The sequence below is a fragment of the Myotis myotis genome, unplaced genomic scaffold (genome assembly GCF_014108235.1).
Source record: "Myotis myotis isolate mMyoMyo1 unplaced genomic scaffold, mMyoMyo1.p scaffold_m19_p_12, whole genome shotgun sequence".
In the NCBI taxonomy this organism is placed as follows: domain Eukaryota; kingdom Metazoa; phylum Chordata; class Mammalia; order Chiroptera; family Vespertilionidae; genus Myotis; species Myotis myotis.
The window spans coordinates 568,011-585,189 of record NW_023416316.1 but is presented as its reverse complement, the minus strand read 5'-3'; the positions used below and the strand labels follow the sequence as shown (position 1 = coordinate 585,189).

At 66.3% G+C, this 17,179-nt stretch overlaps 1 protein-coding gene and 1 long non-coding RNA gene across 3 annotated transcripts; one reads left to right on the top strand and one right to left on the bottom strand.

The window, feature by feature from the left end:
* The first annotated feature begins 6,946 nt into the window (after window positions 1–6,946).
* On the top strand, window positions 6,947–16,893 carry DBH (dopamine beta-hydroxylase). Of its 2 annotated transcripts, none has more exons than XM_036329192.1 (12): window positions 6,947–7,479; window positions 9,301–9,447; window positions 9,719–9,976; window positions 10,389–10,565; window positions 11,362–11,464; window positions 13,262–13,428; window positions 13,772–13,915; window positions 14,276–14,314; window positions 14,861–14,920; window positions 15,248–15,318; window positions 15,678–15,837; window positions 16,647–16,893. In XM_036329192.1, the coding sequence occupies exons 1-12, from the start codon at window positions 7,162–7,164 to the stop codon at window positions 16,776–16,778; spliced, it is 1,776 nt and encodes a 591-aa protein (XP_036185085.1). In that variant the 5' UTR covers window positions 6,947–7,161; the 3' UTR covers window positions 16,779–16,893. The 2 variants fall into 2 exon arrangements, with proteins under 2 accessions (XP_036185085.1, XP_036185084.1); XM_036329191.1 differs by having other exon boundaries at window positions 6,948–7,479; window positions 15,191–15,318.
* LOC118666901 lies at window positions 7,333–8,638 on the bottom strand. Its single transcript, XR_004971099.1, has 3 exons — window positions 8,458–8,638; window positions 7,746–7,926; window positions 7,333–7,448 (listed from the first exon to the last, which is right to left on the bottom strand). It is a non-coding gene; the product is annotated as an uncharacterized LOC118666901 (long non-coding RNA).
* Window positions 16,894–17,179: the final 286 nt, after the last annotated feature.

Genomic DNA, 17,179 nt, shown 5'->3' with positions numbered 1-17,179 from the left:
TAGGACAACTGCAATGTTAACAAGTTGGCCGGCTACCAAATGAACTTTTTTTTAAAAAAAAAATCAGCATTTTCATACCTGTTACCATAACCCAAGTCGATATGTGATGCAAACTGGCTTGTTTCAGGAGCGGTGCCCAGGGAGCGGTGAGAGAGACACATCGATTGGTTGCCTCCTGCACACGCCCTGACCAGGGCCAGGAATCAAACCCGGACCCTTCCCTGCAGGCCGCTCTCTAACCACTGAGCATGCCGACCAGGGCGCGAGTGAGTGCTTTTGAGTCTGAGATGGGTGGCCGCGGACCCTTGGCCATGTCCTCCCCTCCTGCCGGCTCCTCACACGGGAACGTCCATCAGTGGCCGTGCGGCGCCAGCCCCCGGCCTCCCTGGCAGGCGGATCCGTGGGGGGCGCCGGCTGCTCTCCTGCCCAGATGTCTGCTTCTCAGCGTCTCTTCTGGATTCCACGCTCTCTAATGAGCTTTTACATAAACGCCCCTCTTGCCTCACTCCGCCGCGATAGCCTCTGGTTTCTCTGAAGATAGTGATTACGGTTATTTCAGAGCCTCCCGCTGACTCAGGCTGGTGTCGGAGCTCCTGCCTCTGAGAAGGCTCTGCTCCGGCTCTTCCCTCCCAGCGTCACGGGGCCTGCGAGACAGTCCCGCTGGCCCGGCCGCGCCTGGTTCTGAGCCCCTGCAGGGGCCGGCGGTCCGAGCGCCCAGGCAAGGTGGGCGGATGGCTCCCATGGCGTGGGGTCTCCGCCTGCCCTCCAGGTCGGCCGTTCCCGGGTCAGGGTCCTGGGTGGTGGCCAGTCTCTGCTTTATTCCTGGGACTCAGGGGCTCTCTGCTCCCAGCGCGGGGTGGGGGTGCGGGTGGGGGTAGAAGTGGGGGTAGGGGTGGGGGTAGGGGTGAGGGGGGGCGGGAGAAATTGTCAAGTTGCTGATTCCGATACAGCAGCACAAAGCCCCACCCCGCCCCTCGCCACCCACCTGCCTGATCTCCGTGGCTCTGGACGTGGGGCCCTCGAGCTGCTTCTGCCCCGTCTTCCCTGAGAACCTTCTAGAATGCGGTACCTTCTCACTTCGTTTCTTTGCATCTTTTTGTGATTCCTACAGAATTCTGACCCCCTGAAAAGGCTCTTGTTCATTTTTTTAACCAATGCTGTTGTGACTCTCTTTCTTAAAGAATTTTTGCGTGGGACGCGGGTTAGGATTTGGGGGGAAAAGCGTGCTTCCCTTCCCGTTAGGCCGAAACCTGGGAACATTGTTGAAAGCACCTCGGAGCACCTGTGGGCCCTGGATGCCCAGCGGGCCCCTCCCCAGGGGCGGTGGGCCCCACGGGCCGCACATAGAGCACCAGCGGCCGGTGCAGCCACCACCTGTGCTGGGACGGCCTTAGCACCGAGCCTGAAGCGTGGGTCTGCCCGGTGTGGGAGCCACACAGCAGGGCATCACAGAGCGGAAGCACAGACGGGAGTGGTGACCTCCAGGCCGTCCTCTGGGCTGGGCTGCTGGGGCGCCTCCCTCGGCCACGCTCACCTGTGCGGCCTGGGCCCCTCCAGGGCCGTCCTGAAGCCTCTGTTTGTCCAAACACGGGGAAGGCGGTCGGCAGAGGTTAGGAAGGCCCGTTCGCTGAGACACGGAGGCTCCCAGCCCCGGGCAGGAGGTAACAACACCAATAGACGGGGAGGCGGGCAGCAGGGACGCCACGAGGGGGTCCCCACAGGCCCGGGGATGGGCCTGGAGCCCCAGCAGGGACCACACAGCCCCCTGGGCGGGCCCACCCTGCTGGGACTTCAGATGCAGACCTGCTGTCCAGGCCTGGGACGGGGCTGGGCAGGGACACTCCGCACAGCCGGGCCACCCAGATGTCCCCTAGATGCTGACTAAGTGCCTCGCAGAGCGATGCCCCCTCCTCGCCGCCTACGTGCGCAGATGGCCCCTGTCCCCGGCCGTTAACTCGCCTCTTCCCCAGCCTGCTGTTGGGCGAGTCTCTCGGTAACTCAATCAGCGGGGGGACAATTGGATCAGGGTGTACAGGCCGCGGCGCCCCTCCTGCCGCGTGAATGTCAGCGGCCCCCGGGTGTGGAGACGGCTCCTTCCGAGGCCTCATCGTCGCAAAGCAGATGTGTGTTCCGGGCTTTATTGGATTTGGTGCTTGGATGTGACGCATCTGACTGTGGCCGGAGGGCGCAGCCTGGACCAACGGCGAGTCGGCCGACAACAAGGCCGGGCCTGCCGCCCGCGGGAGGGGATGGACCTGGTCCGGGAGGCGGCGTGGTCTCGGGGCCGAGCAGCCGGCTGACTGTTCTCCCTGAGGAGGCCTTTGAGCCTTGGGCGCGGCTCCCACTGGGCAGCGGCCGCCTTGGCGCCCCAGCTCCGCTTCGGAATCACGGGTCCGAGTGAGCAAGGTCGGGCACGCACCCCTGCCCCACGCGTTCCAATTAAAAGACAGCCACCCAAGTACTGAGCGTGGGCGCTGGTTAATACAGAGCACGGGCCACGGGCACGGAGAGTTACCCATGCCCCGAGGCGGCGCGGCCGGCGGGCGAGCAGTAGGCAGTCATGCCCCTCGAGACGCCAGACACACAAGTACTGCGGGGCCCAGCCTCCACGTCTGGGGACCAACCTAGAGCTGAAGACGGGGCCGCGAGCAGCCATTTGTCCACCAACGGTCATGCAGCCTGTTCACCACAACAGTGTCCGTCAACCGGCGGATGGATGGACCGAGGGTGGTCCGTCCGCACAGGCACCGGCACAGGCGTCGGCCTGGCGAAGGGAGGGAGGCCTGACCCGGCTCCCCGGGGCTCTCCCCTGCGAGATGCGGGGACGAGGTTCCGAGAAGGGAATGGGCCCTGGCCTTCCCGTCTCTGTCACCTCCCTGGGCGGACACCAGTCCCCGCCGGTGACCACGATCTGCAGGTCAAGGGACCGCCCCTGGCTGCACCCAGGCCTCTCAGGTGCAGACACAGCTGCTCTGTGTCTGGGCACCTCGAGCGGGACCTCCGATGGCACTGGGCCCTGGGGCCGGGAGGGAGCCGCGCCAGCATCTCCAATCTGCTCTTCAAATCCACCCGCCCCGAAGCAGCCAGCGGGTGCCATCCGCCCAGGACCCGGGACATGCCCCGCTCCTCAGCCTCAGTGCAGACCAGGTGACGTGGGCCCTGAGGCGAGGGCTGCTCCGACCCCTCTCGCTGACCCACCCTGCGGAGGAGACAGGCTGTGCTGGTCCCCTGCCGTCAACGACAGTCCAGGCCTGGCAGCCGGCTACTCTGTCCTGCAGGGGTGGCCTGGCTGAGTGCTCCAAGCCCCAAATCCCAGCCCCTCCTGGGGCCGGCCACCTCTCATCCTTGGTGCAGAGCTCGAGGCCGGTGGGGGCTCTGGCCCAGCAGCCAGGGGGAGTCCGTGGGGGAGGAGCCAAGAGGGCCCTGGGGTGCTCTGGACACCGAGTGCCCTGCCTGTGTGTCCCGGTCACCTCCCTCGGTGTCCTGGCACCTGGGAACCTCGGGCCTTGGGGGTGGGTTCCTAATCTCAGGGCCGCCTGCCTTTAGGAGCAGACACGGGGCAGTGGGTGTGGCCTCATCCTCAGGGGAGAACCCGCTTGGGTGGGGAGATGACCTGACCGGGAGGTGGTTCTTAAACCTCCTCGTCACAACCAATTGAGCCCAGGACGAGGCAGGCAGTGAGGGCGCTGCCCCGAGCTCCCGGGGTGGGGGTGCGGGGTGGGGGTTGGGGGGTGGGGGATGGGGGGTGGGGAGCAGCGGGCTGGGGAGCGTTGCCCGGAGGCGGGCCATCTCTCCTGCTTCCATCAGCTGACAGCTGGATTTCTGCCACCACAAGAGCACCCTAGACCCAGCCGGCGTGCTCAGTGGTTGAGCGTCAACCTAGGAACCAGGAGGTCAGGGTTCGATTCTCAGTCAGGGCACAGGCCCAGGTTGCGGGCTCCATCCCCAGTGTGGGGCGTGCAGGAGGCAGCCGATCAGCGATTCTCTCTCATCATTGATGTTTCTATCTTGCTCCCCCTCTTCCTTCCTCTCTGAAATCAATAAAAATTCATATTTTTAAAAAAGTGCACCCTGGGCCGAGCGGGCCGGCCTGCAGCCACCCCGTGGTCGCTGGGGAGCTGTGTGGCTCAGGTCACCGACCGGCTCATCCCCCACCTGCTGTAATCGGGGGTGGGGGCCCCGGGGAGCTGGCCTCACGTGGCAGAGGCGATGGGACTGCAGCGAGCGGGTGACAGCGCCAGAAAGACGAAGAAAGCAAAAGGCTCATTAAAACGCTGAAATTGGCCCCGGGAGGGCAGCCAGGCCTGAGCGGCAAACGGGATTTATTTCCGGCCCGTGGCGGTGCCGCACCGGGTGCCACCCCAGCCCACCCCTGCCCACCCCTGCAGGGCAACTAGCCCCAGAGCAGAGCCGGAGGGGCGTGGCCTTAGGGGCCTGTGGGCGGGGCCTGGGAGCAGTGGGCGGGGCCGGAGTGCCTCCAGGGCTCCCCAGGAGGAGGCGCTCAGCCCTGGGCAGGCCGCTGTCTCACCTGGTGCAGCCCAGGCGGCGGGGCAGCTGAGCATCGCTTCGTGTCCCGGGTCCGAGTGCTGGTTTATAAAAGATCCGTTACTGCAGAGAACGGCACGTCGTGCAGGGCCGCCGATTGGGCCAGCCGCCTGGCTGCAGTCCTCGTCGCGTGTCCTCCTGATTCCCATGGCCTCTCCCTGACCGTGACCCGCTGAGTGCAGCCCCGCCACGCCCCCGCCAGCTGCGGGCCCCCAGACCACAGGCTCCCTGCGTGACCCCTCTGAGCATCCTCTCCCTGGTCTGGGGGTCACAGACAGCACCGGCCACTGGGGTGAGAGGAAACAGCCCGTGAAGCGCTGGGCGGCCCGCGGCCCTCACCCCCACCTCCCGTTCCTCGTCCTCCGTAATTATTGTTTCTCAAATCAGCTGAGTCCGTTTTGTCACAGGCTTCTGAGCTGAGGAGGCCGGCTTTGAATCCTGTTAAAAACGTGTGCCCGGCTGGCGTGGCTCAGTGGTTAAGCACCGACCCAAGAACCAGGAGGTCAGGGTTTGATTCCTGGTCGGGGCCCATGCCCAGGCTATAGGCTCAATCCCCAGTGCGGGGCATGCAGGAGGCAGCTGATCATTGATTCTCTCTGATCATTACTAAAAATGTATTAAAAACACACACACGTGTGTCCGTGGCATTCAGAGAGCCACACAGCCTCCCAGAGAGGAGGAGAGGCGGGAGGTGCGCTCAGCTGCCCGAGGTCGGGGTGGTCAGGGCTGACCCCACTCCCCGGGGCTCCACACCCCAATCCCAGGCCCTGGCTCCCGGCCTTACCGCCTCTCACTCCCCAGAACCCCTGGCTGAGGGAGCCAGAGGGATAAGCTCCCCGTCCACGTAGGGCGAGATCTGGGTGGGAAAGTGCGTCTCCAAGAATGCCCAGCTGGGAGCCAGCAGGATTCGAACCCAGAGCCAACACCCTGGCGATGCATGACGGGCCGTAGGGCCCACTCCCCGGAGAGGCAGCTGATGTGCGTTCTGCCTGTCCTCAAGCGGAGCCACCGGGAAGGCTCACCCAGGGCCATTGCCACCCACTTGGCGTCTGCCGGCGGTTACCACCGTAAGTGCCAAGAACACAGCCCCGCCCCCCCACCCCGAGACCCTGCCTCACCCCTTCTCGCGGCTGCTCCCTGACCCCGGGGAGTGATTGTCCAGGTGCGTCGTGACCTTCAATGCCAGATGCCTGCTTATAGCACAGACTCGGAGGTTCTAGAAAGAATTTGGAGAAGGAGACCTGGTCTCAGGCCTCCCCCCTGGCCTGGGCCCGCCCAGCTCAGGCAGACAGCACCACCCACCAGGGCAGGAACTTTCTCCAAGTTTCATCTTCACACACAGACAGTCAGTCCTTCCGAAGGAGCAGAGTTCAGAGCAAAACCAGAGCCCGGCGCAACCTCCTCGCAGCCCGTCTTTCAAATACCTGAGGATTTACAGCTGGGCACCAGCCAGTGACCTCTGTGTGCGCCTAAGGTTGGGTTTTTCGTTTCTCCAAAGAGAGGAGGAACAGGAGGAGGAAGAAGGAAGGAAAAAGGGGAGGGAGGGAGATGGAAGGAAGTTAGTTCGATGTCTGAGGGTTGAGGGCTGAGTTCAGAGCAGGAGGCAATCATGGAGAACTTCCTGAAAGTGGCAGCACACGGTGAGTCCATTCTGCACAGAGAAGGATGGGAGGGAGCCGAGCGCGATGAGACTGACACTCAAGGCTCTTGGGGCTGTAAGACCCGGCGGGTCTGTGGGAAGGCCCCGTGGGTGGGGAGAAACAGGGCAATGGCCGGCTGGCCGGGAGGGTGCAGATTCAGGCTGGGCCCACTCTGCTGGAGGGTGTCAAGGGTTGGGGAGCTTTGGAGACAGGGAACCGGGCCTGTCACTCACACCCCTCTCTGAATATGTCCCCCCAGCGGGGTGCCCTACACTTTACCCCTCTGTAAGGCATCGCCAAGTCTGCTGCCCAGAAATGCCCCCCAGCCCCCCCCCAGTGCCGTGCCCGCGCCATCTGTCCCCACCCCCAGCACTGCACCCACTGCTTCTGCAGCAGCCGCGGCGCCAGCTGGAGCCTGTGGGGGAACAATCGGAACAGCAGGCGGCGGGAGAGTGTCTAAACACACGGCCTATTTGGGGATCGGCTTTTATTTTTATTTTGAAAGTGGCCCACCCTCCAGCCTTGTAGAATGGCTCCGTGGGCCAGGCCTCCAGCAGCACAGTCTCATCACTCACTGTCACCTTGGAGATAACTTTGGGGTCTCAGTCTGCCCATCCCCGAATGGGGCGGCACGGGGCCATCCCGTCGGCTGGGGGGGACAGGCCGGACGGCCTGCCTGGTGGTCGGGGGTGCCTGGCGGGAGGGCGTGCAAAGGCTGTGGCTGCAGGGAGCACCCTCCCCAGTGGCAATCGCTCAGCCAGTCCCCTCCAATTCCCGCTGACGGTGTCCATGCCCCATCAGTGCCAATTAGGGGAGCCAGGGAGGCAAAGCGTTTGGCCCGGGGCACGAGCAGGTGGGAGGGTCGCCCGGACAATTCAATTGCCCGGCAGACAAATGTGATTACGGCGGCCGCCCGGGCCCAGCCCCCCCGAGGGCCGGGACATAAAGGGCCAGGTGGGGCGGCCGCGCGCCAGCCATGCAGGTCCCCAGCCCCAGCGCGCGCGAGGCCGCCTCCATGTACGGCACGGCGGTGGCCGTGTTCCTGGTCATCCTGGTGGCCGCGCTGCAGGGCTCGACGCCCCCCGAGAGCCCCTTCCCCTACCGCATCCCCCTGGACCCCGAGGGGACCCTGGAGCTCTCCTGGAACGTCAGCTACGCGCAGGAGACCGTCCACTTCCAGCTGCTGGTGCGCGAGCTCAAGGCCGGGGTGCTGTTCGGGATGTCGGACCGCGGGGAGCTGGAGAATGCCGACCTGGTCGTGCTCTGGACAAACGGGGACAGCGCCTACTTTGGGGTGAGTCTCTCCCTCGCCCTGAACCGGCCCTACCCAGCCTCCCAGCTGGCCTCCCTCCTACACGCCTCCTCCTTGACCCTGTGCCCCAAGCTCGCCAATATGAGGGCAGAGTGAGAAACAGATGCTCTCCAGGGTCCCCGGCTGCGCACCCCAAGCAACAGGACACCCCGGCCCGAGGAGCACAGCCGCGGGGGCAGGACAGGCAGCCACACACGTGCACCCACTCCACCGCCACCCTGAGCGCGGACCCCGCATTCTCCACTCACATGATCAACGTCCGGGGCACCCACACCCTCGCACATGACCAAGCGCGGTGCCCGCGTGCACACCCGGGCCCGGGCCGCGGTGCTGGCTGGACTAGGTTTGCACACGCGGGTCAGCCAAGCAGGCGCCGCCCCCACGGAGCTGAGCTCTGACTCCTGGCCTTGGAAATGCACCCCATTCTTGCTGGAGGGGGTGGAGAAAGGGGGAAGATTCCTTTTAAACTAGAGCAACGTTGTGGCCTCCACAAATTCAAGGGAGGTCCCGGGGAGGGGGCCCAGCCCCTGTCCTGAGCCCCCCTCCTGCCCTCCTCCCCAGCTGGGCCTGCCACCAGCGTCTCTGTGAGTACAACCCCCTGACTGTGCTCCCTTCAGTGCCCACGACAGCCCCGCAGGAGGGTACATTGCTGGGTTCACCGGTGAGGACCGCGGCTGGGGGAGCTGCGTGGGGCCACCCAGGTCGGAGGGGCCGGAGCTGCCTGGTGGGGGCAAACCTGGCCCCGGGGCGGCCCGCCTCCCACGACAGGGGCGCTCAGTAGCTGGGAGGTCCCGCAGCCCCCTGTGCGGCTTCGCAGCTGCCAAGTGAGCCGGGCCCCCCCTCCCGCGCTGCAGAATTCATTTGCACAACAAATTCCTCTGCAAACAACTGTCGGGCTTGCTTTCCTCCTCCGGCAAGATGTTCAACAAACACGTTCTAGGTTCCCAGCCCGGGTGTTACCTCTGCCTGCGTTCAACTGAGTCCCGCAGCCTTTTCTCCTGGGAACATGGTTGCAAAATCGCAGGCAGCTTTCTTTTTTCTCAAGGAAATGAGGAAAGGCGGTGGCCCTGAGGCAGTGAAAACAGGTCCCGAGGCCGAAGCCCGTGTTCCTGAGCAGAACAGAGGCCCTGGGTGGGGAAGGCTGTCCCTCCCAGCCCCCCCCCACCCCCCCCCCCCCCCCACTCGTCCCCAGCTCTGGCCAAGCCCCTGGTGCAAGGGTAGCAGCTGCCGGGGCAGGCGGGGGGGGGGGGGGGGAAGGGGGTCAGCCAGGTCTGCTTATCATCCTGGGGGAATGCAGCAGGTCCGTTTCCTCCCGGCCTCAGTTTACCCTCTCCAAGCGAGGAGGGGAGGATGGGGCGAGGGGAGCAAGACGCCCAGGTACAGGGTTAAGGCAGTGCCCACTCTCGGGGGAGCAGGAGCACAGGACGGGCATGTGAGCCGAGGGCCGCCTGAAGCACTGTACCTGGTCCTCTCTTGCCGCCCGTGCAGCCCTCTGCCGTCTCCCCTCCACGGCTCCACGCCATCACGGCCCGCCCTCCGCAGGCCAGTGGGAGCGGTGTTCGTCTAAGGCCCTTCCCAGTCATGGCACCTTCTTAGCAAGACAGACTCCTGGTCCCGCCTGGAGGTCTGGGACTGAGCAGCCCCAGACCTGCTGGCCTCTGAGAGCCCTGCTTCCAGGCCCCAGGGGAAGGGAGACAGGACGTGGGTGAGCCCCTAACCCCGGCCAGACCCCGGACCCACAGGGCCCATGTGCCCCGCGCTGTGGGCAGCAACCTTCGCTCTGAGCCTGTCCTGTCCCTGCAGGACGCCTGGAGTGACCAGAAGGGACAGATCCACCTGGACGCCCAGCAGGACTACCAGCTGCTGCAGGCCCAGCGGACCCCGCAGGGCCTGACCCTGCTCTTCCGGCGGCCCTTCAGCACCTGCGACCCCCGGGACTACCTCATCGAGGTGGGTGGTGGGTCTGGGTTTGAGTTCACTGTAGCACGTGAGAGCCAGCCCAGCCCCTGGCCCCCGAATCTGCCTGTGACCTCCAGCTCGTAGCCACTAGAACTTTCTATGCCCGCTCCGTCCGGCACCAGCGGGGCTGGCGGCTGCCTTCTTGGTCAGTGCCGGGCATGCCATCTGCCAGGCGGGACGGGCAGGGGCCTGGCACCCCGGGTGACCAGGAGCCCTGCTCTGGGGTCCGCGTGGACGATGGCCGGCCCTGTCTCGGCTGCAGGACGGCACCGTCCACCTGGTGTACGGGATCCTGGAGCAGCCCTTCTCGTCGCTGGAGGCCATCAACACCTCGGGCCTGCGCACGGGGCTGCAGAGGGTGCAGCTGCTGAAGCCCAACATCTCCCGCCCGGCCCTGCCCGCGGACGTGCGCACCATGGAGGTCCGCGCCCCCGACGTCCTCATCCCCGGCCAGGAGACCACCTACTGGTGCTACATGACCGAGCTCCCCGCCGGCTTCCCCCGGCACCACATCGTCATGGTACGGGGGGCGGGGCCTGCTGCCTGGAGGGCTGTCCCTGTCCCTGGCGCCCCGCCCTGTCCCGGCAAGCTGTCCGAGGTCCTGGTTGAGCCAGGTGTCCCGAACCCTGGGCATCTGACCTTCCTGCAGCCACAAGTGTGGTCTGATCCATCGCACCCCACCTCCCAGGGCCTCTGCACCCCACCTCCCAGGGCCTCTGCACCCCAGCTCCCAGCCTGGACCAAGACAACTGATGCCCTGAGTTCTGCTTCTTCCCCTGGGACTGGAATGGCCGGGTGTCTGTCTGTCTGTCAGGCCACCTCCCCCTTCATTCAAAAGCAGCTTAACTCAGAGTGCAATTGCTCTGAGCATCTCCCAGTGGGTGGGTGGGTGGTGGCCCTGACCAAGACTCGGTGTCCCCTCCACCCCGCAGTACGAGCCCATTGTCACCAAGGGCAACGAGGCGCTGGTGCACCACATGGAGGTGTTCCAGTGCGCGGCCGGGTTCGAGAGCTTCCCCCACTTCAGCGGGCCCTGCGACTCCAAGATGAAGCCGGAGCGCCTCAACTACTGCCGCCACGTGCTGGCCGCCTGGGCCCTGGGCGCCAAGGTGCGTCCCCCGGGCCTCCGCGGGAGTCAGGGTCCCCTCCACACCTGTGTCCCCACTTCTCCGAGAGGCCCCATGATGGGGCTCCGCAGGGTGCTTGTGAGGCTGCCAAGAGGGCCCCCCCAGACCCCCCGAGACCCGTGCGCTGTCATCCCGCTCCTCGGAGCAGCGGGACTTTTCCCAGCCTTTGTTACTTTTCTGCAAAAATGCAAAAGCCCAGAGCTGTGCTCTCTGTGGTACTGATCTCGGGTCTGGCTGGAGCGGAGGGGTTTGTGCCCTGGGTGTCCCGGGTGATGGGCAGGTGTCGCAGCCGCCCTGGGCTGCACCGTGGGGCTTTCCTCAGCTTCCTCCACGTCCAGAGGGGCCGGCCCGAGTCCAGGAACGTGGTGTGCACTGGCGATGAGCTGCCCATCAGCGGGAGAGCACTGTTCTAATCCGCTGCCCCACCACCACCCCTGCAGCTCAGGCCCCACCCCCTGCGGCTCAGGCCCCACCCCCTGCGGATCAGGCCCCACCCCCTGCGGCTCAGACCCCACCCCCTGCAGCTCTGGCCCCACCCCCTGCGGCTCAGGCCCCACCCCCTGCAGCTCAGGCCCCACCCCCTGCAGCTCTGGCCCCACCCCCTGCGGCTCAGGCCCCACCCCCTGCAGCTCAGGCCCCACACCCTGCAGCTCTGGCCCCACACCCTGCAGCTCAGGCCCAAGAGTCAGGTGGGTTTGCCACCCGGGACCCCTCGGACCCCCAGTCTGTCGGGGCTGCTGTACCTGATGCCCAACCCGCCTCCCTCCGCTCCCTGCAGGCCTTTTACTACCCGGAGGAAGCGGGCCTTGCTTTCGGGGGTGCCGGGTCCTCCAGGTTTCTCCGCCTGGAAGTTCACTACCACAACCCGCTCAAGATACAAGGTAGGAGCTCGAGCTGTTTCTCCGGGGCCGCCTCTGCCTTCCCCTGGGCACTGGACTCCCCCACCCCCCAAAGTCTGGCCCCCTGCTGTGACCCATGGGGCATGCGTCCCTCTCGCCTCTCTCGCTCACTGTTCGCTATCCGTCTCCTGGGACCGCAGTGGGCTCCCGGGGCAGGGCCTTGCCGGGCTGGCTCAGCACCAGGGACATGGTACTGTCCCAGGTACCGGCCCGGGGACAGGCAGTAGAGGTTCCTGCGTACCCATTTTGCAGATGAGGAAACTAAGGCTCAGAGTGTAGGGACCCACAAGGCCACAAAGTGAGGAGGGATCTGGGAGCCAGGAAGTCGGGCTCTGGGCCGCTGTGGTCTCCATGATCACGTAGCCTTGCAGGGACTGGCTGGCCTTGAACTGAGCAAGGCTGGTCTGAGACCAGAGCTGTAAGGAGGCGGTGGCTGTTGGGTGGCTGAGCGAACGGCAGTGCCGCCTTCTCCCGCAGGCTTGGCTCACTCTGCAGGGCCAGCCAGAGCAGGAGCTAGAGTTAGGGTGCGCCGACCAGGTGGCTCAAGGACGTGGGGGGCAGAGAGGCGTGAGAGATCAGACTATCAGCAGGCCGGTCCCGCCCGCCGCTCCCTAGCTGCGTGATGGGGGGGGGGGGGGGTCTGCTCACCTCCCACTGTGACTTTCTTCCCGCCGGGGGAATTGTGGGCGGCGCACAGGGAGGACATGCATCAGCGGGGCCTCACGGGGGACGGGATTTACTGCTCATGGAAAGCAGAAAGCAAATGGGTTTCTGAGAACTCCCGAAGCGCCAGGGAAGTCTGTCTCCTCCTGATTCTCTGGGTGTATTTATGGATCCGTCACCAAATATAGGGGCGCGCCTGTCACTCCACAAATCTGGAAACGGCTGCTTTCCTATAAATATCAGAGCCCCACCGTGATCTCAGTATCTCATCCCGTCTGCGCGCGAGCCAGCGCTATCCTCGGACGCAGCTGAGGTGCAGGGCCGAGTGTGCACCCTGAGTTGCGGGCGGAGGGCGGGGGGGGGGGGGCATGGAGTAGGGAGGGAGGGGGCAGAGGCGGAGGGGTTCTTGGCTTCACCTCCGAGCAAGTCAGTGGGAGACCCAGCCCCCCACCAAGGCCCTGGGCTCCGTTCCCAGCTCGGCCACGTCCCGGCTGCGATCTTGGGCAGGGTCCTCGGCTCAGGCTCTGAGCCTCAGTTTCCACGTCTGTAAGTTGGGAACGAATACTCCGTTGGCTGGGCTCCCCGCCCACCTCCCAGCTCTGCCTACATTCCCAGGGTTGTCCAGCCCCCACCCCCGCTTTTTCCTCCACGGGACCCTCCCAGCGCTCCACCCGAAGTCCTGAGGACCTAGTCACTGCGCAGTCCAGGCAGGGGAAGGGCAGGAGACAGGCGACTCGAGGCCACAGGTCGTGGGGCGGGGCCTGTGGGTGGCAGCGTCCACGGGCCTCCGACCCTCACCTCCATGTGCCCCCCGGGGGGCTGCCCAGGGAGCTTAACTCCCCAATGAGTACCCTCAAGGAGAGCTGGCAGGCCTGGCTGGGCCGTGCTGGGTAGAAGCACTGAGGTCTCAGGACGAGGCCCTTGATTTGCGCGGAGGCCCAGAGCGGCAGTGACTTGCCTGAGAGCACCCAGCACACTGCTGACCAAGGGTCTGCCTCCTGGTGCAGCCCGGTGTGGGATAAAGGCCCCGCTGCAGGCTGGGAGCAGGGGCGGGTGACCACGCCTCCTGCCTCAGGGCAGCTGGGGGGGACCTTGACTCACCCCCTCGCCCCCCAGGCCGGCGGGACTCCTCGGGCATCCGCCTGTACTACACGGCCACGCTGCGGCGCTTCGACGCGGGCATCATGGAGCTGGGCCTGGTGTACACGCCCGTGATGGCCATCCCCCCCGGGGAGGCGGCCTTCGTGCTCACGGGCTACTGCACGGACAAGTGCACGCAGCTGGTGAGCCGGGCCGGGCCCGCCGGGCTCCCCACGAGGGGTTCCCTTTCCGGTGACGCGGCCCCGGGGACCGTCCTTGTCGAGGGCCCGAGAGGATCTGGGGCTCCAGGCCAGGCCGCTGCTCAGAAAGAGCTGGCTGTCCCCACAGGACGCCCCTCTCGGGCGACGATCCCCCTAGTTTTCGGACGGGGGAGGGGTTACCTGCTGGGGAGAAGGGTGGGCCGGGAGTGCACGTCCCGGGAAGCTCTCGGCCTCGCTGCCCTGTGCCACCGCCGGTCCCAGCAGCAGGCGGAGGGCAGCGGCAAGGTCCCCCACGAGGTCAGGCCCTGACCTGCGCCGCCCACAGGCCCTGCCTCCCTCGGGGATACACATCTTTGCCTCCCAGCTGCACACGCACCTGACCGGGCGGAAGGTGGTCACCGTGCTGGCCCGGGACGGCAGGGAGAGGGCCATTGTGAACAGGGACAACCACTACAGCCCCCACTTCCAGGTGGGGATCCCCGCCCTGCCTGGGCCTGTCTGACCTCTCTCCCCCAACAGCCACAGAAACACCCCTCCCAGGGCTCGTGTCCTGGGCCAGGCCCAGATGCCTGGTGGGGCGCAGTGGCCAGCCCTCCCCTGGGGGTTTAATGGCTCGGGTGGATTCTGGCCTGTGGCCGATGCGGATCTGGGGGACCCGGGTGGCCCAGTGGTAGGTAGCATCTGTCCTGTTCCAATCCCTCCAGAAGCCAAACTCAGCCAGGCCTGGCTCCCCCAAGGGGCGGGGACGAGCTTACACCTCAGAGGGCCAGGGGGTGGCTGGAGTGGGGTCCAGCTCTCTGAGGCGCCCCTTCCCCCCGCTCTCCCCCAGGAGATCCGCATGCTGAAGGAGGTCGTGTCCGTCCACCCAGTGAGTGCCCGGTCAGGGCCACGGAGGCTGGGAGGGCCAGAGACACAGACAGCAATCGGGGTTAGGGGGCCACGCAAAGGTCCCTCCATGTGCCAGGGCAGGGGCTGGCTGCCCCACGGTGAGGTCCCGGGGAGCTCAGTGGGTGGGGAGACAGCACTCGGGGACGTGCATTTGGCCACCGAGTCAGCCACCCCCAAGCCCAAGAGCGCAGAGGGAGCTGGAGACATGGAGGTGGCCCATGGGGCTTTGGTCACGCTCAGGGGAGCCCCAGGCCACATGGGCCTCGCCCAAGTTCACCGAGGGCTGGGGCACGGCCGACCAGGCCCATGCCTGTGGCCGGCGGACGAGGGGACCATGGAAGCCGAGGAGCCATGACTCCCGGGGACACTCAGCTTGTGACCCTCATGTGTGGGGCCCAGGCCACTGCCGGACTCCTCAGTCGGGGGCCGCTGACCATGTGCCGTGGCTCAGTCCCGTGGGAGGGTGGCCCCAAGCGCCTGTCACCCCAGCTGGGCAGGCTGACGGGCCTGTCGGCTCGGCTCACAGGGCGACGTGCTCATCACTTCCTGTACGTACAACACGGAAGACAGAACGCTGGCCACCGTGGTGAGTCACCCACTTCTCCCTGCCCCGGCCCTGAGCCCCTGCCCCCGGGGCTTCCCGTGCGGACCGTCTGCACTTTCCGGAGGACGTCGGTCCCCATCTGGGGCGGAGGCTGCTGGGGGCAGGGGAGTGGCCGCAGAGATCCACTTGGACCGCTGGGTAGTTGAATGAGCGAGGGGATGGACGGAAGAATGAAGGAATGCGCTGACCCAAAGGACGGGCCGCGGCAGTGAAGGCGCCCCGGGGCCGAGCCCACAGCCTCTCCCCCCGCAGGGCGGCTTCGGCATCCTGGAGGAGATGTGTGTCAACTACGTGCACTACTACCCGCAGACGCAGCTGGAGCTGTGCAAGAGCGCCGTGGACGCCGGCTTCCTGCAGAAGTACTTCCACCTCGTCAACAGGTGCCGGCGGCGGCGGCGGCGGCAGGGCCCCCCCCACCCCCCCGCCAGGCCCTGAGGGGCCCAGGCCAGGTCCTCAGAGCCGGGGAGCAGGTGTGGCAGGCATCACCAATGGATCCCACGCCCCTTCCTGCCGAGTCCGGACTCGGCCCGAGCAGCATCCTCAGCCCAGCCCGTCCAGGCGGCAGGAGAGAGGACGCTGTTTGCCATCAGCCTGTGAGGCACCCCGAGCAGGAGGCTTGCTGGGGAGGCGGCGGCCTGAGGGCCACTCCAGGGACCCCACCCCGTCTGCAGGGGGTGTCTCCTTGCCCTGCTGGGTTCCCACCGACCTGTCCCCAACAGCTGCTCCCTCCCACCTCCAGGTTCAACAGCGAGGAGGTGTGCACCTGCCCCCAGACCTCCGTCCCCGAGCAGTTTGCCTCCGTCCCCTGGAACTCCTTCAGCCGCGACGTGCTTCAGGCCCTGTACGGCTTCGCCCCCCTCGCCATGCACTGCAACAAGTCCTCGGCCGTGCGCTTCCAGGTGCGCCCCCCGCCCCCATGGCCTTGCTCTGAGCCCTCGCTGGCCCTGGGCCCCCTGCAGCAGGTCCTGCAGCTGCCTGCCCCCACATCAGCCCCAGGCCCCGAGAACCCCCGTGTGGGGTGACAGGACTCCCCTCCAAGGAGCTGGCAAGGAGCACTCAAAACCGTTAGACAGGCCCAGACGGACAGCCGCGGAGGGAGGACCCTGCAGGCGGAGGAACCGACAGCACCCACGTGGGCAGGGGGCTCCCCGTTCCCGGGCGCCATTACATCACGTGACCAATCTGGGTGGTGTGAGCAGGGCGACAGCCACCTCCCCCGGAGCCTAAAAATAAAGCGAGGGGAGGGCAGGCGGGAGGCGCAGTCTGAGACGGGGAGCGGGTCTGCTCCTTCTCTGAGGCCCTGAGTCCCCGGCTGAGTCAGGTGCTGGCTCTGCCGCTGCCCAAGGCACTTTTCCTGGGTGCGTCTGGGAGCCGGCTTAATTGCTACCGATCGGTCCGGCTGACACACTCACCAAGACATGGGGGGACAGTGGGGGGACGTGGCAGCAGACGAGGGGTGTGGTACAGCCGGTGGGGGAGGAACAGCTGCTGCTGCCGCCTGCACCCGGGGGCTCTGAGGTGAGGGTGAGGGGGGCGTAGGGTACCAGGATGACCTCCAGGGAGGCCCTCCAAGCAGCCCCGGGGGTGGGGGTCGGGGAGGGAGTTTGGTTTGAGGACAAGAAGCCAAGAGGTGGTTGGGAAAATGGCTGGAGAGGCGGCGCCCATTTCACCCCCCAGCCTCAGTTTACCACATGGCCCTTCCTCGCAGGGGGAGTGGGACCTGCAGCCGCTGCCCGAGATCGTCTCGCAGCTGGAAGTGCCCGCCCCGCGGTGCCCGGCCAGCCAGCGTCTGAGCCCCGTCGGCCCCACCGTGGTCAACATCGGTGGCGGCCAAGGCTAAGGGGCAGGCCACCTCCTCGCTCCCCCTCCGTGCTACCCCTGGGCACATGCCAGCGCTGTGCACCCCCACTCTGTGAAGACCCCCCGCAACAGCTCAGTGTGCCCAGGATGAGGGACTGGACTGTGCCCCTGCCTGAGACCACAGCGCCCGCCCCCGCATGGCCAGAGGCTCCCGAGCGCCCCTCGGACCCGCCAGGCCTGGGCGTCTGGACCAAGGCCCTCCCAGCCTGTAAGGAGAGCCCAGCTGGCGGCCCAGAGCACAGCCCTGAAAGCCCTGCCCGTGTCTCCGGGAGCCACCAGCCCTCCTGGGGCAGGAGCCACGCCTGACTGTGGGCACTGGCCCCGTCCCCAGCCCAGTCGTGCTCTGTGCCGGGTGCGAGTGCCACTCCGACGCGTCCCTGC

Excerpts from the sequence above, each read along its gene's own strand:
- DBH (XM_036329191.1), top strand. The coding sequence starts at position 7,162 with ATGCAGGTCCCCAGCCCCAGCGCGCGCGAGGCCGCCTCCATGTACGGC. Across the intron at positions 14,921-15,190 it reads ACAGAACGCTGGCCACCGTG|GGCGGCTTCGGCATCCTGGA; the intron begins GTGAGTCACCCA and ends CTCCCCCCGCAG. Across the intron at positions 15,319-15,677 it reads TACTTCCACCTCGTCAACAG|GTTCAACAGCGAGGAGGTGT; the intron begins GTGCCGGCGGCG and ends TCCCACCTCCAG.